We start from the raw sequence: 16,601 nt of genomic DNA on the forward strand, positions 1-16,601 counted from the left end.
ACTTTAGGCATTTGATACTCTCAGATGAAGATTTAACTTGTATTCTTGTGGACCTAATCAACTTTTTGAGCATGATGCTACAGAACTAAAATAGAGCATCTGCACAGCTTGTGTCAAGTTAATAAAAATGAAATCCATCAGTATTTCTAGAAGAGCTGCTTTTTTCAGTCCTTTGGCTGTATTTCCAGTGGATAAACTTTATGTATTCATGGTTTTATTTAATTAACACTGAATTCCTCCTCTTTTGTTTGCAGATCATTGATGAGGAGGACACGCAGTTCATGACCAACTGTCCCCCTGCAGTGACAGAGAGCACGCCCCGCAGACGCACCAGAATACAAGTCTTATGGACAGCACCACCCTCTGGGACCGGCTGCGTTATACTCAAGTGAGTTTATCTTGGGCTAATTATGCTCTTACCATTATATTTGTATTTAGTTTGGTGCCGTTGTTGGAGGGACCAGACAATACATATCAAAATCAGCTCGGGGAGACACGTAAATTAAGATAGTGCCTCGTTATAAAAGCAGGAAAGCCCCAAAGATAAGCAGTAGGTAAACAATCATGTGAATTTTGTTGCTTTTTTTTATGTGTGAAAAGCACAAATGTTGCCTTGACAGGGCCAGAAAGCTTAAAATCATATGAAACATTAATCAAGCAAGTTTTTAGTCGCTGCAAGTTTATTTTTATGTCACAGTTTTTATGTCGTGTTTTTTGCTTGTACAAAGTGGAAAACAGAGTCTGACCTGCTCCTTTACCAATAACTATAGCAGCCTGGCACGGCCATTGCTTTTACAGACAGTTGTTATTGGTTACAGGCAGCGGAGTAAGAAATCTGACTCCAGGTGTTTCTCTAGAAAGCACTGCTCCACAACACAGAGAGTTGATGATTACTGGGGGCAATTTGTGGTTTGAAGCAGGTGTGACTCTTAACCTCTGTGTTATTTCAAGAATGGTGTGTGTCTGTGTGACCTCAGTTTTTATGTGGCTGTGTTAAAAACCCTGTATCTGTATCTGTATAAGTTTCAACTTTAATTTTACAATTTTGTATGTCTTTGGTTGTCATTTTGAAGACTCAATAAAAGTTAAGGTAGGTGAGGTGACACCAGAGAATAAAAAATGGATTTGATATGTATATTAAAGCCAGAATAAAGCTGAAATAGGTATGAATTCTGAATTTTTCATCACACCGAAAATGTGTTATTAACCAAAGAGAAATGATTAAAAAAATCTCCAGCTACATGAGATTAAGTTTTGAAATAATGAGAAAGTGTTCTTTGCTCTGAAATACATTCAGGACACAGATGAACAGATCTCAGATCAGCTTAAATAAACTACACTAAAAATAACGAGTCAACACTTAAAGAGCAGCATGTTTTAACCAAACCAAACAGCTTACATGTGAAATCACAAATGCACACTGGAGATATTAAATATTTATTTTACCCTTCAGCTGCGGAGTAAGTTATCAACATTGTTAAATTGTTTTATTTTTACATTCTTATTGCAGTCATGTCCTGCCACTAAGCATGATGGCAGGAGATGGGGTGTGTCCCTCCAGCTGTGGTACACTGTGGCAGTGGTATATCCATTAATCCAAGCTGTCTAAAACCACCAGGTAGTGCATTAAATAGATTGGTGGTCAGCTCTATTTTACCGTGGTTTTGTAGAACCTCAATCCACCAAATGTTTGAGTCCCCCCCTCCCTTTTAAATCTGTGCAAGATACTTTTTTTCTTGGCTCAGACAACGTAAAATTGTTGCAAACAGACAGAACACTACAGCATGATGCTGACTTGACTGAAAGTTACAGGGAGTCTGGATCATTATCTTATTTTTCCCCAATGGATTGCGCTTAATTTTACATGGCCATGAAAGCAAAATGCATCAGATAAAACAAAGGTCACAGTAAAGTGCATTTTGAAAAGTCAAATGCAATTCATTAGTTTCAGAAAAGCGAGTAGCTGAAGCTGCTCTGTGTTAGATCCAGTCAAACAGGAGCGAACCCTCAAAGCTTTCGTTTGTCTTGCATGGCTCACTGAGTCTCATTTATCCTCCTGAGTGAAGAATAACTTGTCTGTATCTACATAGAGCGGGCAATCTCTTTGGAGGCTGCCATGTCCTTCCGGTCTATGAAAAACGACGAAGTGCCGAGAGGGACAAAAAGCACTTCGAATCGCGTTTTCCCCAACGCCAGGCCTGCAAGCGGAAATGACGTCATTTTGACGTCACGTCCGCCGAATGGCTTATTACTGGCGCTAATGGTAAATAGATTTTATCTCGTAAATTATCCCACTAATAATGCATTGATTGTTACCAAACTTCTGCCGTAGTAAACATAGGCTCTTAACTCACAAAACGAGGCATTAGAAAGTTTGTAAGTTTACCGGGAGTTTATTTAAAAGAACACTTTCCAGATAGCAACTACACACTGCTGCTAACGCTACCGCTGCGTCGACGTCACTTCCGGTAACTCCCGGAATATGATTTGCACACCAAAGGCTGTCAACTTATGTTATCTGACATGTTATCTGTCATCTGTATTTATAGTGTTGTTGTATGTGTGTTATGTAATCCTTTGTACTGTGTGTCTTGATGTCTTTTTGTTTTTATAGACCTTGAGTCTGAATATATAGCTTCTTGAATCTTGACACATACCACCTGCTGTAGTTCAAGAATTTGCAACGCACATTTGAAAATGCGAGGCGCTAGAGAGCACCACTAGATGGGGGAAGAAATTACATATTGTCCCTTTAAACAAACATGGAGAAGGCAACAACGTCTGCGGAGCGTACGGAGGAGAGCCCCTTGGTTGGTAAAAGAAAAAGCAGTGGCTCAATCATTTGGAGATGGTTCGGATACAAATTGACAGACGAGCAACAAAACCAAGCTATATGTAGGGAGTGCCATAAACACATTGCAGCCAGTGGTGGAAGCACTACAAATCTTTTTTATCACTTAAAAACGTGGCACAAAGTGCAATATGAAGAGTGTGTGAAACTGCGCGCTGCAGCAGCCACAGGCACAAGCCGTCCCCAACCTGACAAAGCTCCAGCCCCAAAACAAAGCTCACTGCAAGCTTCATTTTCCCGCTGTGTGCCGTATGAGAAGAAAAGCGACGAGTGGCGTGCAATAACAAAGGCGGTGGCCTTTCACATTGCCAAAGACATGGTCCCTTTTGCAACAGTGGAACAGGTCGGGTTCAAAGAGCTAATTAAAAAGATGGACCCGAGATACGAGCTTCCCAGTCGCAACTATTTTGCACAAGAAGCAAATTTATAGTGAAGTCAGACAGAACGTTGCAGGCCGGCTCGCTAACGTCGTCACCCATTTTGCATTGACCAGCGATATGTGGTCAAGCAGGACGTGCGAACCTTATATGAGCGTGACAGTTCACTTCATGCAAGACTGGGAGATGAAAACAGCTTGTCTCCAAACAAGTTACTTTCCCTAGGATCACACCGGTGAGCATATAGCTGAGGCCCTACAGGCCACTACTGCCTGATCAGAGCAGCGGTCACCTGACGCCTGACCTACATGTGCCCACTGTGCCTGAGCCTGCAGATGGAGAAGCAGCAGTAGCACCAAAAGCTAAGAGGACACTCGCAAGCTTCTTCAAGCGGCGCACAGCCACCACCACTGCACCAACCAAGAGGGAGGCTATTGAAAATGAACTGTCAAGTTACTTGCAGTCAGCAAGTGTGGAGAGTGACACTGATCCACTCAAGTGGTGGAAGGAACATGAAGTTGTCTTTCCAGCTCTGAGCCACCCAGGCTAAAAAGTATCTCTTGGTACCAGCTACCAGTTCACCCTCCGAAAGGGTTTTTAGCTGCAGTGGAAATATCGTGACCTCCCACAGAGCATCTCTAAAGCCGGATGCCGTTGACAGGCTGGTTTTTCTCGCACAAAATCTTTAAATGAAGGAGGACACGCTTGTCTGTCTTCTAATGTCTACTTCAAGACAGCACTACTGTTTATCAAAGAAAAAAAAGAACATGTTTATTGAGTTTATAGTCTTTTTCTTGTGCAACTGTTTGAGACTGTTCAGATAAGCTATTAAGTTAACAAAAAGAAACAGGTAATCTCAAGCTGATGTTTAAAAACGTTTTTCTTAAACTGAGCACTTTATTTTGTTATCTCTTTATATATAAATGCTGCCCTCAGAAAAAAGATTTACCTATTTTATTTTATAGGCTAATTTTATTTAAGATATTTTTTTTATTTAAATATGCACCTTACGGAGCTTTGTTATACAGTGTGTATGTTTACATTTTATAGTGAGTTTTCAATAAAACTACTCGTATTTGGCTTTGACTTTGACTGAGCATTTAATTTCACAGCTCTCACTTTGTGGAAAAAATATCGGGATATATATTGTATATCGATATTCAACCCAAATATATCGGGATATGACTTTTGGTCCATATCACCCAGCCCTGATACTGCATACTGATCGATCAGACAGTATGCAAAGCGTTTACCCACAATGCATCTCGCTCCTGCCCGAGCCGAAATCAGCCGGCCTGAAGCTGATTTCGCTTAAGATCTAATCTCTGTAAACTTTAGCAACATTTGAAACATTTTCAGGCAAGAAAGTAGTCGTTTAGAACCCCAACGTGTTGAAAACCTAAAACCTAAAATCTAAATTCCGGCTATTTACAATTTTGTTCCGACTAATTCGGCGCTACTAAAGCTAGCCGCAGTGAGCAACGCACTTCCGGTTATTTTCACAAAATAAAATACCCGTTGCCTTTTATCATAGGGAAAGCCATTATGATACAATTGGTGCTTTTGTTTTGAAAACAGGAAGAGAACCTACCCTCGTTGTAGCTAGCTTGAAACTGCCGTTTTGACAGGAAATGACGATCGGTGACATCACGTTACGTTGCATCTTGGGTAGTTTGAGTATGAGTAGTAACCTCATGATGCATACCCAACATTTCGGCGAATCTAGTATGCATTCGGGAAAAAAAGTCAGTATGAGTAGTAGGAGAAGTATGCGGTTTCGAACAAAGCCACAGTCCATAAATAAACATTGAAAATCAAATTTTCCGATACCAAGTTTTTATCTTGAAGCATGCTGTCGGAAAACAAATACCAGCTCGTTTTTTGTTTTTTGTTTTCCGTTTTTCATTTTAAAAATAAAATCTGAAAAACCGTTTCTCCTTTTATTATTGGTCACTGGGAAACGGCTTGTTGAAAATTGGTTGGCCGTCATATACACGGACCTCTGTGCTGCTAAATTACAAAAACTGGACCACCTCAGGGAGTGCCGGCCTTGACTGACTCGTGGAACTAACACTAAGTTGTTTAAAGTATTCACCAGTAAAGCAAGTACAATAATGATACTTCCATGTGCATACAGCCTTGTGTAAAACTCTCAGATTTCTTGAGATTCCTTCTCTGGTTCAAACATCTGTGGCTGAATTTCTTTTTTTCTTTCTTTTTTTTTGAAAAAACTGGGTTTTACTAAAAATACAGTCATCACATGTTGGATAGATAAATGTATGGCTGGTGTAAGCTTCTGCCAGGTGAAGATGTGGGCAGGGCCAGATTAGCATATTTATAGAAGAGTCACAACCTTTTTTTAGTCATTTTAAGGCGTGAGAGGGTTTTTTTTCCCTTGCAAAAACTTTGAGTAGGACTTTAAATTAGGTTTTGTTTAAAGCTGCCGTCGGCAACTTTTTTTTAGTCATATTAGCTTGAACTGTCATGGGATTCTGAAAGGAGAATATTAAATAGGCTGTTTAGGAAAAATCCCGAATTCTGTAGCTCCCTCTGAAGCCTGTAATCGTGCTTGCAAAAATCGAGCGCTCCCGGCTGTTTTTAACCAATCACGTCAGGTTTATTATTGATCTATTATCTGAGCAGAACACTCACCAACCACATCTTCCATGCTGAGCGTGAGTCTGCCCCCAGCTTGTGTGCGCGCACACTGGTGTGAACTCACGTGCACAACCTCGTCCACAGAGGGGGAGGGACCTGAAAGTTGTATCAGTTCGAATTTTCCGACTTTAGACTCGGAATTTTGAAAACCTGCCGACGGCAGCTTTAATTTGTAACTGCCTTTTCTTCTTCGTTTCTCTGCTGTAAGAATCAAAAGTTTAAACCAACACAAAAAAAATGAACACCCGTTCACATGACAAGTTAATTTTAAGGTCTACACGTGTGCAAATGTTGCAGAAATATCCCAGAGGTCCAGAGTAGGCATCATCATCAGCTTTGTTGTTGATGGTGTGAATTGAACTGAACACAGCAGACTCAGCCTTTCGCCCAGGGACTACAAAAACCTCATGATGAAAATTCATTGACAATATTCCAGTAAGCAGCCACAGGATGTTATTGAATTGAGAAAAAAAAAATATTTATGTAGAGAACCAAAGTGAGGCGGAAAAGAGAAAAACATTAACTCCTGTCAAGAAGAGAAACAATTGATTTGTCTGCATAACAACAACAATTTGTACTGCTACATATGCAGTATTCTCTGATTATAGAAAGCTCTTACCATTAATATCTGATCAAGTGTTATTCAGACCATGTGGAATACAAACAATATGTTTGACTTATGGCAATATGTAGCAGAAAGCCACCTTTTTACAAATCAAGAATCCAAATGATGAACAGGTGGAAACTCTGAGAAGACACGCCTCTGAAAATGCTCTTTTCCTTTGTCTGCACCCCCACCTCGACAGTTGTGCTTTTTCCACTTCCCTGGCGTTTCCTTATACAACCACCTGAAGGGAATAACCTCCGTGACACGCATCTCTTCCTTGGTGGCGCGAGATGCTGTAACTTGCCCTCAGCTCCACAGTAGACTTGCTTTTAATTTATCTGCTGCTGCAGCGTGACAGATGGCATGCAGCCATCCCAGTGTTTGTATCGTTCAATAAATCCAGCTCTGTGCAGTGAAACATCTGCGATGTAAATTCACCTCATATTACTGCCACTTTTGTCTGTCAGCAGTGAGACAGAGATTTAACATTACCTCATCAAGCATCCATGCTTCTGTCTGACTCTGTCTTCTTTTTCTCAAGGTCTCTTTTCTGATTCTGCAACTTGCTCATCACTTCACCCTTTTTACAAAAGTCTTCCTCTTTGTGGTACTGTTGGCATTCTGTTTAGAGGCTAATTCATGCATCAGGCTTTAGTTTTTTTTTGCTTTTTGCTGGCCAGTTCAGGGAGAAAAGAAAGAAAGTATAATTTCTAAGAATCCTGAAATCCTTTCGACCATGGAAATCTTCTTCATCTGTCACTACTTTGCATTTTGCTTCACTTTACTTCCCAGCACTCTGTATCTGCTGTCTGTATGATGTTCCTTAAATACGTGCCTCTGTCTCTCAGCTCATTGGAAGAAGTTCCATACAGATGTCATTGAATTTTTTAGTTTGCCATAGCTTATTTTTCTCTGTTGGACTCCTATAGGTTCTTTAGACTGAGTGAAACCTCTAAGATTTTAGATCTAATAAATTTAAACGCTTGCTATTTCCAAATCAAATATGAAATGGTAAGTAAAAGCTGCAGTGATTACAAAGAAAGCATCTTTTTATTATAAGATCAGCAGGAGAGTTAGACATTTATTAATATATTACGATTCTTCTTCAAGAAGTAAAGCTGCACCAAAGTAGCCATATCTACTCCAAACTTTAAAGGAATATTTGCTTGCTGAGAACTCGATAAGAGGACTGGTTCCCCTCCCATGTCTCAAGTCCACAGCCAGCAGCTGGCTTGTGTATCCTGAGATAAAGACTGGAAACAGAGAGGATCTGCCAGCTCTGGTAATAACAACTTTGTGCTCGCCAATTAAATAGCTACGATCTGGAAATGTGTTGAAATCACACAAAAGCAAACCAGGCGAGATAAGACGAAAAAAGATGATCTGGGAAAAGAAAAGATGCGAAATAAATGACAAGATAATGACATTGACCCCCCCCCCCCCCCCCCATGAGGAATTCAGATTGACCCAGCAGCACAAGATACTGGGCCTCATGCAAGAACATTTTCGTATTTTTATTCTAAATTTCTCTTACTTTTTTCGCTCAAAGGTCTCGTACGAACACGCCACGTCAGATTCAACAAACGCTCTTAACTTCGGAAAAAGTGTGTAAACCACCTGCGTAAATGATGAATGCCACACGTGCGTATTTAAGTGCACGAGGATAGTAGATTTGCATACTCCACGCCCAAAATAATAACATATAAGGCGACGCTTCCTTCCTCCTCTGCCAGGAAGAGTTGAGTATTGAAAACGGCATCAAGGCGCAAAAATAACAACTTAACAGGCTCTGAGATTGAAGTTCTGCTTTCAGAGATCCAGAAAGGAAAATCTGTCATTTTTAGCAGTGTCAGCAGTGGAATTGCTAAAGCGAAGAAATGGGAAGCAATTACGAGTGCTGTTAATTCCGTGTCACCTGTAGTTCGTAATGTCACCGAATTAAAAAAGAAATGGTTTGATATGAAAATGGCTTAAAAAAAAAAACGTCTCGTCATGGCCAGGCGCTCGATGACTGCAACTAAAGCCGTGCAATCAGTTGTTGCCTCATTATGATGGCACTTTGATGGGGTGGTCCATGAGGGGGGTCTTCTGGCACCACACCTTCTGGTCTGCCTGGGCTGGTTATAGATCAGTTTGCCCCCCCCCGCTGTATAGAGACACACCCACCTGGCCTTCAGCTCAGTGTGCTCCACGACAGCATGGGTGCTCTGATGCTTATGTGTGTGCAGTCTAGTGCTCCGATTACTGTATGAATGGAAGTCCCTTTTAATTTGTACTTGTTGGACAGCGGTGTATGAAAATTTGATGTACCACGGGTGATAAACTGATGAGAGCTTTGATGACAAAGGGGAGCGCACGACTCACAGAGGACTGGGACACCCCCGATCTGTCTCCAATCTCCCTCTGAAAGGTTCCAGTGGTCAAAAATCCAAGGGTGGTGAGGCTGGTTATGCTTCCCATTGACTTTGTTATATACAGAGTCAAATTAACCTTCAAATAGTGCATAATTTAAGTCAAACAGAATAATTTCAGCATAATTATGGGGTATAAATACTTATATACTTATATACTTATTTATGTTTGCTTCAAAGTAATTAAAGATACAATCCATTAGTCAAGCAAACTTGATCGGAATAACAGCGGACTATTTTACGAAACTCCTACGACAGGTCTGGATCACTCGTAAATTCTGTTCGTACCTGAAAGACAAACGAAAAGATTGGTGAATGCGCAAATTCTCTTAAATCACTCGTACGAACGATTTAAGAACAAATCTGTGCGTACGAAGGGTTGTTGCATGAGGCTCATTGTGTCAGAATCAAAGAAATCCACATAGTACCTCTAAGGTAGAGGTAACAGCTCTTAACGTAGGTAGGAATATTGAAAACAATAAAAACATAAACATGTTTTAACTAACAAGAGGCCGAGGCCTGCGTTTACTTCAGCTGCTCAGGGTACCAGGTCTGTGTTAGAGACAAGTGTTTGTAATGGTCATTGTAATTAGCACAACTTGATTACCTTTTTCTTTTTAGAATGACATTTAATTGCTTCAGAACGAAATCTGGAACGTTACACATCAACACGCACAGCTTGCCTCCACACCTGTGAGTTCATATGTGAGTCAAGTGCATCTATGGAAATTCGGTTATCAGAATCGGTGCCAGGTCACTACCGGCTTGACAAGCTGTTACTACACCATATCAAATTATAAATCCTTCAGATTTGAATTATAGCAACACCCCTGTTTTTAGCAGGGCTTTCTGTCTGAGAGATGCTCACACATACAACATGCTGCAGCTTATGGGACTCATCCAAAGTTGTTCAGAATGTATTAAACACCACTATTTCATGATAATATGTCAGTCTAGTCTGACAAATCATTAGAATTAGCATAATTGTTAAAATAGTTTGGGGGGTAAATAGTAATTGCATTTTTTTTTTTGGCATGCATATTGTCATGCTTTTTTTCACTTTTTTTCTTCCTACCCAGCCTGTATTGGGGGGGGGGGGCTAAGCTTTATTTCTCCTTCTCCACCCTGCACCCAGCCTCCAGCCATTATAGGAGGTCCAGCTTTTAATTGAATCCTGCCTTTTATATGAGGAAAAAAACAAGACTCAGTCTGTAAATTTGCTAACATTCACCACAGTTTAATGATGAATGTGAACTGAATGATTATTGTTGATACCGTAGCTGGGCTACTCTCATTGAAGAGGTTGAGATGAGCTGATTTAATGCAATATTTGTTTACTTCTACATGCTATTGTTGAAATAAGGTTGCTGTGTTAATAGATTGTGATACTTCCTACGGGTTATATGGTGTTATAACCAAAACAGAACCAGAATCAGGATTGATTTTAAGGTTCTTTTAGTTGTTTAGAAATGTCTTAATGGTCTTGGGCCTTCTTATTTAGGACCCTGAGGACCTCTGCTGCCGGCCTTTTAGTTGTTCCTAAAGTCAGAACCAAAACTTATGGTGAGACCTCGGTCCTCGTCTGTGGAACAACCTGCCGGAGAACCTCAGGGCTGCAGAGACTTTTGATAATTTTAAAAAGAGGCTCAAGACCTACCTTTTAACAGAGCTTTTCAACAAAAACAATATTTTTTTATTATTTTTATTTTTGATCTTATTTACTCATAATTTTCATAGGATTTAACTGTATACTTTTCTATTTATTTTAAATACCACCTATTTATGTGGCTTTCTGTTTTTAATTGATATTTTATACCAGTTGCTTTTATTTGGTCTTATTGTCCAACACTTTTAAACATCACGTGTTAGCATTTTTTTTTCACATCTGTATGAAAGATAATGTACTATTTTGCAATATTTACGAAACAAAAAAAGCAATTCTGATAAAATATGTTTGTCATTATTTGTATTTTATAGACCAAATTACCAGTTGACAACATGCAGGATTCCACAGTCAGAAACCATTTGTTGTGCTGCTGTGCTGTGTAATCTGTGCATTCTTCGTGTTGCCCCCTCTGAAACGTGGTACAATCTAACTTGTTTCCTCTGAAATGTATTAAGTAAGCCGATATGTGAGCTGAGCACCTGAAAGAAGTCAGCTGTTAAATATGCTCGTCAGGTTCCTGGCAAACAGAACACCTCAGCAGCTTTTAAATAGAGCTCGCTATCATGCGCTGTCCCCGCTCGTCTCAGCCGTTACTGGCACTTGAACTAATGACAACGTCAGGATACAGCGTTCGGCTTTTCTTCTCGAGGAAGGAGGTGTACTGTGAGGGTTGCCTCAAGTTGTTATCGTTCGTCTCACTGAGCCGACTAGAACGAAAATGTGCCCTGAGGCTGAAGGAGCAGCAGCTGCAAAACCTCAACAGGCACTGGTGTGGACTGTTGAATTTCCACACGTTCAGCTTCACTGTACTTCTTTCGGATTCTTTGTTCCTTGGTTGTTTCTCCACCTAAGTTTTAAACAGTGAAATGTAATCACTGTACATAGATTGTAAGTCACTTTTGAAAGTTGTGTTGAGTTTTTAGAGTTGTCACATCAACCAGAAAAGAGAAAACTCTGCTCGAGTTTGTTCGGTATGTTGTCAGTCCAGCCCCAATCTGTAGGCCATTTATCATTTAATGGCTCCTGTATGAATTGGAATAAAGAAAAATAGATTGCCTACATTTTCACAACCTCCATCACAAGCAGAAAAGTAGAATAGCTGTAAAGGGATATCAGATGTAGGTTAGGTTAGATTACTCTATTCATACCCGAAGGTAGATTTGGTCGCAGTTAAAACAGATGCATATTACATGTGCAGAATAATACCCATATAGTACACTAGGATGTGTAGATTGACTTCAGTTTTTAATACAAGCATCAAAATGCCTCCCATGTGTGGCTCCAATGTCCTCAGGCTGACTCAAAAAAAACCTGCACATTGTGTTTGCTTTTATAGATTCTCATCCCTCCTGAAGGCCAGCTTTTACATTTCTAAATGACTGCCTAATGTAATTTGTATGTTTATACACACAGGTTATAAATAAGCTCAATGTAGGAGGGCAAAGTTATGTTTTTACGTAATCTAAGACTTACTTTAGTATATAATATCTTAGTTTCATGAAATCGTACAAGTCCCAAAAGCTGTAAAAATGAAGACACACTTCCTCATAATGTTCTAAAGGATAATGTGTGAGTAACTACACATTTAACAGACACAATAACGCAGCATGGCGTTCAGGTGTGTTTCTGTCAGTGGGGTTACATGGCACTGAAAGGATCAGATAATTGGCTAAATTACAATAAGACTGACAAGAAATTGGGTTGAATCGAGTTACTCGCGATCGAATTAAAGGGATGGTTCGCCTCTTTTGACATGAAGCTGTATGACATCCCATATTAGCAATATCATTTATGAACATTTTCTTACCCCCTGCTGCGTCCTGTGAGCAGAGTTCCAGCCTCGTTTTGGCGTTGACGAAGGTAGTCCGGCTAGTTTGCTAGGGTCCCGAAAATAAAGCGTCTTGCTTCTCAAAACAATATGCGTTCAAAAGAGTAATACATTTGCATTACAAAATCGTTCATCCAGAAAAAGTCAGACCTCACAATCGCTTGGCGCTATTTTCTCTCCCTTCGTATCACTGCGTGCTGTGTAAACTGTGCAGACCGAAGTGCAGACCGAGCAGTAAACACTGTAACAGGTGCAGCTATCGCTAGGTGGCTGAACGCATTGATATGAAGGGAGGCAAAAATAGCACCTGGCTCCTCTGTGTTCTCCTGGTGGTTAGCATGCGGGTAGTGTGTTACAGCTTCTTCGTTTTTTTCTATCTGTCTAATGCACATGCGGTTGACGTGCAGCGAGAGTACATAAGGGTGCAGCTCAAAGCGATAATGTTTAATATCTTTAACCTCAACATGGAGCTTAGGGAGATGGATCATTTTTAGAAAAGTAAATATGAGCGACATCTGTTGATACACAAACATATGGATATATTATGATTCATTGCTTCTTGTGCTTGTGGTAACTGACCATCTTATTGACTTAAAAAAGCAGTGGTTTTTTTTAGATTCTCCCACTAGCTGCATAAAATTAAAGCTTCAAAAGGAAACCCACACACAGAGCCTTGAAATGATCCTCAGACCTCAGTTGATGGAAACATTTGGCACGGGAAAGTTTTGTTTACGACTGCAGACGACATGGTAAAAACAAGTTGATTACATTTCTGTTTCTGAAGGAAACTGTCAAATCTTCTCACATTCCTGCGATAATGGTGAGTCACCCACACAATTTCTCTCCGTTCTCCATCTTCAAAGCCTAATACAGTTCCAACTGACGCATGTTAGGTGGAGCATTTTCAGCAGTAAGCTTTTTCATGAGTCTGCCTTGTTTTGACTTTTATCTCATGCAAGTGTGAAGCGCCTCTATACGCCAACTCCTCGGGGCTGAGGATGGGTGTGCATGACTGTGTTTGTATGAGTCCTTTCCACTGCAGGTCATGAAGGTCTTTCTTGTTGTTCTGATGAGCTCAGCCCAACTCTGTACTTTAATCTCTAGAAAACCCTGAAATTTCGAGATGTTTTCCACCCAGAGCTGAAATAGAGTGGGATGAGAGAAAAGCAAATCTGTGTGAGTAGAAAGAGGGTTTGGCAGGCTATTTTTCAATCTGCTGTCCTGGTGATCACTTCTTATCAAGTTTATACCTAAAGTTCTCCCCGTTCTCAATCATTGCCCTCGGGCCATCTGTTCTTCACGTTTTCACCTCACTTTGACCTCCAGCTCGTTCATCCCATCAGTATTCTGATGCCATTACTTGGCGGAGTCCAGGGGGAGGAAGAGGCCATTGTTCATCTGCTTGCTCAGTGACAACCGTGAGACTCTGAGGCTGTTTGACAGCCGGACCCAAACTCTTGTCTTGACACAGTCAAATGAATATTTTATTGATCACTGGGGTGGATTATTTGGAGGAAGTTCAATTGTAGGAAACAACTTCTGTTTTACTCTTGAAGTTCCACAGATATGAAATAGAGAAACAAGTTCAGACTGACATGGATGTTTTCTTTCTGTATTGCTTCTGGCTTTTCTCTGCCGTGAGGAATTTTGATCCTTTAGTGTGACTGTCAATCAAGCAACAAACTATTACTAACCCTTTTAGGGTGCTTTATATGCAATTCACCCCTCCTGACATTCAGAGGAGAAATGTGGTCTGAGACCTCAGTGTGTGCCGATGTTCAGCCCAGATTATGCTGCTAGAAAAAAAAACTGTTTCTGATGCTTTCCTTTATATCCTGTTTAAAAGACCAAGTCTGCTCTGACTGGTCAGCAAAGTGGTCCGAAAAGTGCTAAAGTGCAAGTCAGACTGTGCCAAACCACCTGGTACAGAAGCATTATGCAACCGTGTGTCATTGTGATGTTGTCGAATTGAGGAAAAAAAAGGCTGGACTGAAAGCAGGGGTTTCAGACAGCTTAGAGGACACATTTGTGTGGTCTCCAGAACTTTGCAGATGCTTTTACATGGAAGGAAAAACTACATAACAAAGTGAAGCCAAGGTAAAACACAAAACCACAACATGCCAACTAATCAACGCCATGCTGAGAATTATCAAATTTGTTTAAAGTTTAGGAGTTCAAAGCTGGATGACAACAATCCCGGATTACTGAATTACTGTAATCTGACTTTATTGCCAAGCAACACTAAACAACCAGCCAAAGTTAGCGTAACAAAGCTAGCAGCAGTTGAACAATTTTTAAAACGACAGTGAAAATTTCCTCCTTAATTCTTGCTGAAGGGTAAAAGACCTTTGTTGCTATTTTTCCCCCAAACTTTAACCTTCTTCTTGTATATTTCTCAAAGCGTCGCTAACTTGGCTTGTTAGCATCTTGCTAGCACCCGTAACTCAGGAGAAAGAGCAGTCGCCCACCAATCGGAAGGTTGAGGTTCGACTCCTGGCTTCCCCGTGGCACATGTCAAAGCGTCCTTGGGCAAGACACTGAACCCCACGTTGCCAACAGATGTGTCCATCGGTGTATGAATGTGTGAGAATACGTAGAAGAAAGTACTGTGTGGCCTATATGGACTAAGCCATACTCTGTGAGTGTCTGTGGGATGTAGTGTTAAAGCGCTAGAAAAGTGGTATCCATGTACAGTCCAATTGTCGCATTAGCCTCCAATTGGTTAACATCTGCTGATAGCAGATGTAAGATTATTCTCTATATACACACCACAGGACACATAAGCATCCTACCCTTATTTTATACTTAGTTAATTGTTTCTTTGGAGAAGCTTTAGTGGCATTCTGCTTTAGATAAAGAAGCACTAATGGCGTTGGTATTTCTTTTATACTGGGGTGATTGTCAACCTTTTCAATCAGTTAAAAACCTCTCAGCTTTAAATACCAATATGACTAAACATTTTGCATGTGTCACTCTTTGTTTCTACTGACTTATGCATTGCTTTATTTGTAGCTTCTTCCCACACAAGGTTCATGGGCAAGTATATACACTAAACTAAATTGAAGGGAAGGTATAAACTGAAGTAAGTTTACCCTGTTAACTTCTTTCGTGTTTGTCTTTGCAGTCCGGAGCACATTTTATGTTGTATGAATAATCACGCTTTGCATATTTTGGAGTTGCTCTGTTGGTAGTTTTCCCCATGCATCCAGAAAGTGTGTTGAAGATACAGCTGGTAGAGTCTTCCAAGGCCCCAGAGTACAAAAGGTCAGCAGACGTGTTGCAGAGATGTGGAACATGTAGGACACATTAGGCAGGAGATGCCACTGAAACCTGAGCAGAGTGGAGGAGGTAGTGTGTAGGGACTACGAGAGAGCAGTGTTGCATGTCATCCCTTGAACAAAACTTAAAAAGTAAAATTATCACACTGTAAGGAGCTACCTTATGTGTAAGACAGAGTGGATTGTGAATATGATTAAAAATGCTGATCATTCAAGTTAAACACCCGACAGTGATAACCTGGGAAATATCACAATCAGGGCTCTAAATTAACTTTTTTCATCACCAGCCAAAATGGCTAGTTGATGTTAATCTCACTAGCCAAACACACACTCACTAATGGGTCAAAGTGGCTAGTAAGTTGGTCTTTTCTACCAGCCAAACTTAAATTTCACCAGCATTTGGCCGGTTGGCTGGTGTTAATTTAAAGCCCTGATCACAATCCAAGTTACATAAGTTGCAGAAGTTCTAGATAAATGCAGGGAGAACACTTTTCAACCATTTTAACTTCATGGTCATTACTTCCCCCTCAGTGTAAGGATTATACTAGTACAACTTGCTTTGCTCTACACATCTCAAATACTCTCTGCCCTCTTTTCGGTGCAGTGGCAAAATCTCTAAACTGTTATGGCTGATCATGAACCAATCAGCCATACCAATAGGCGCATTCCCACTGTAGGAACCGTTTGCAGTTCCTATAACCTTTTCAGGAATAGGGCCATTCGAACATACAGGAACTAGGAACCACGGCCCTCAGTTCCTGTAACCTTTTTAGCTCCTTCTCCGAGGCTGGGTCTTTTCTGGGGTCCATAGGAACACATCTGACGGAGGTGTTTGGTGGTGGTTGGTAGCTACGCCCCTTGTCAGATTTCCACTTCTTGTGGTCCCTAATCTGACAAGGACACAACCGGCGCATGTTTAATAAGT

At 40.6% G+C, this 16,601-nt stretch overlaps 1 protein-coding gene across 1 annotated transcript in view; it reads left to right on the top strand.

Moving 5' to 3' along the window:
• The window catches only part of spon1b (spondin 1b), a 111,965-nt gene that overhangs the window by 18,707 nt on the left and 76,657 nt on the right, over positions 1–16,601 (top strand). The window contains exon 3 of the mRNA XM_075470604.1: positions 255–388. Within this exon, the coding sequence (XP_075326719.1) occupies positions 255–388 (134 nt within the window). The remainder of the gene's footprint in view (positions 1–254; positions 389–16,601) is intronic.

This window comes from Odontesthes bonariensis, chromosome 7 (genome assembly GCF_027942865.1).
Source record: "Odontesthes bonariensis isolate fOdoBon6 chromosome 7, fOdoBon6.hap1, whole genome shotgun sequence".
NCBI lineage: Eukaryota > Metazoa > Chordata > Actinopteri > Atheriniformes > Atherinopsidae > Odontesthes > Odontesthes bonariensis.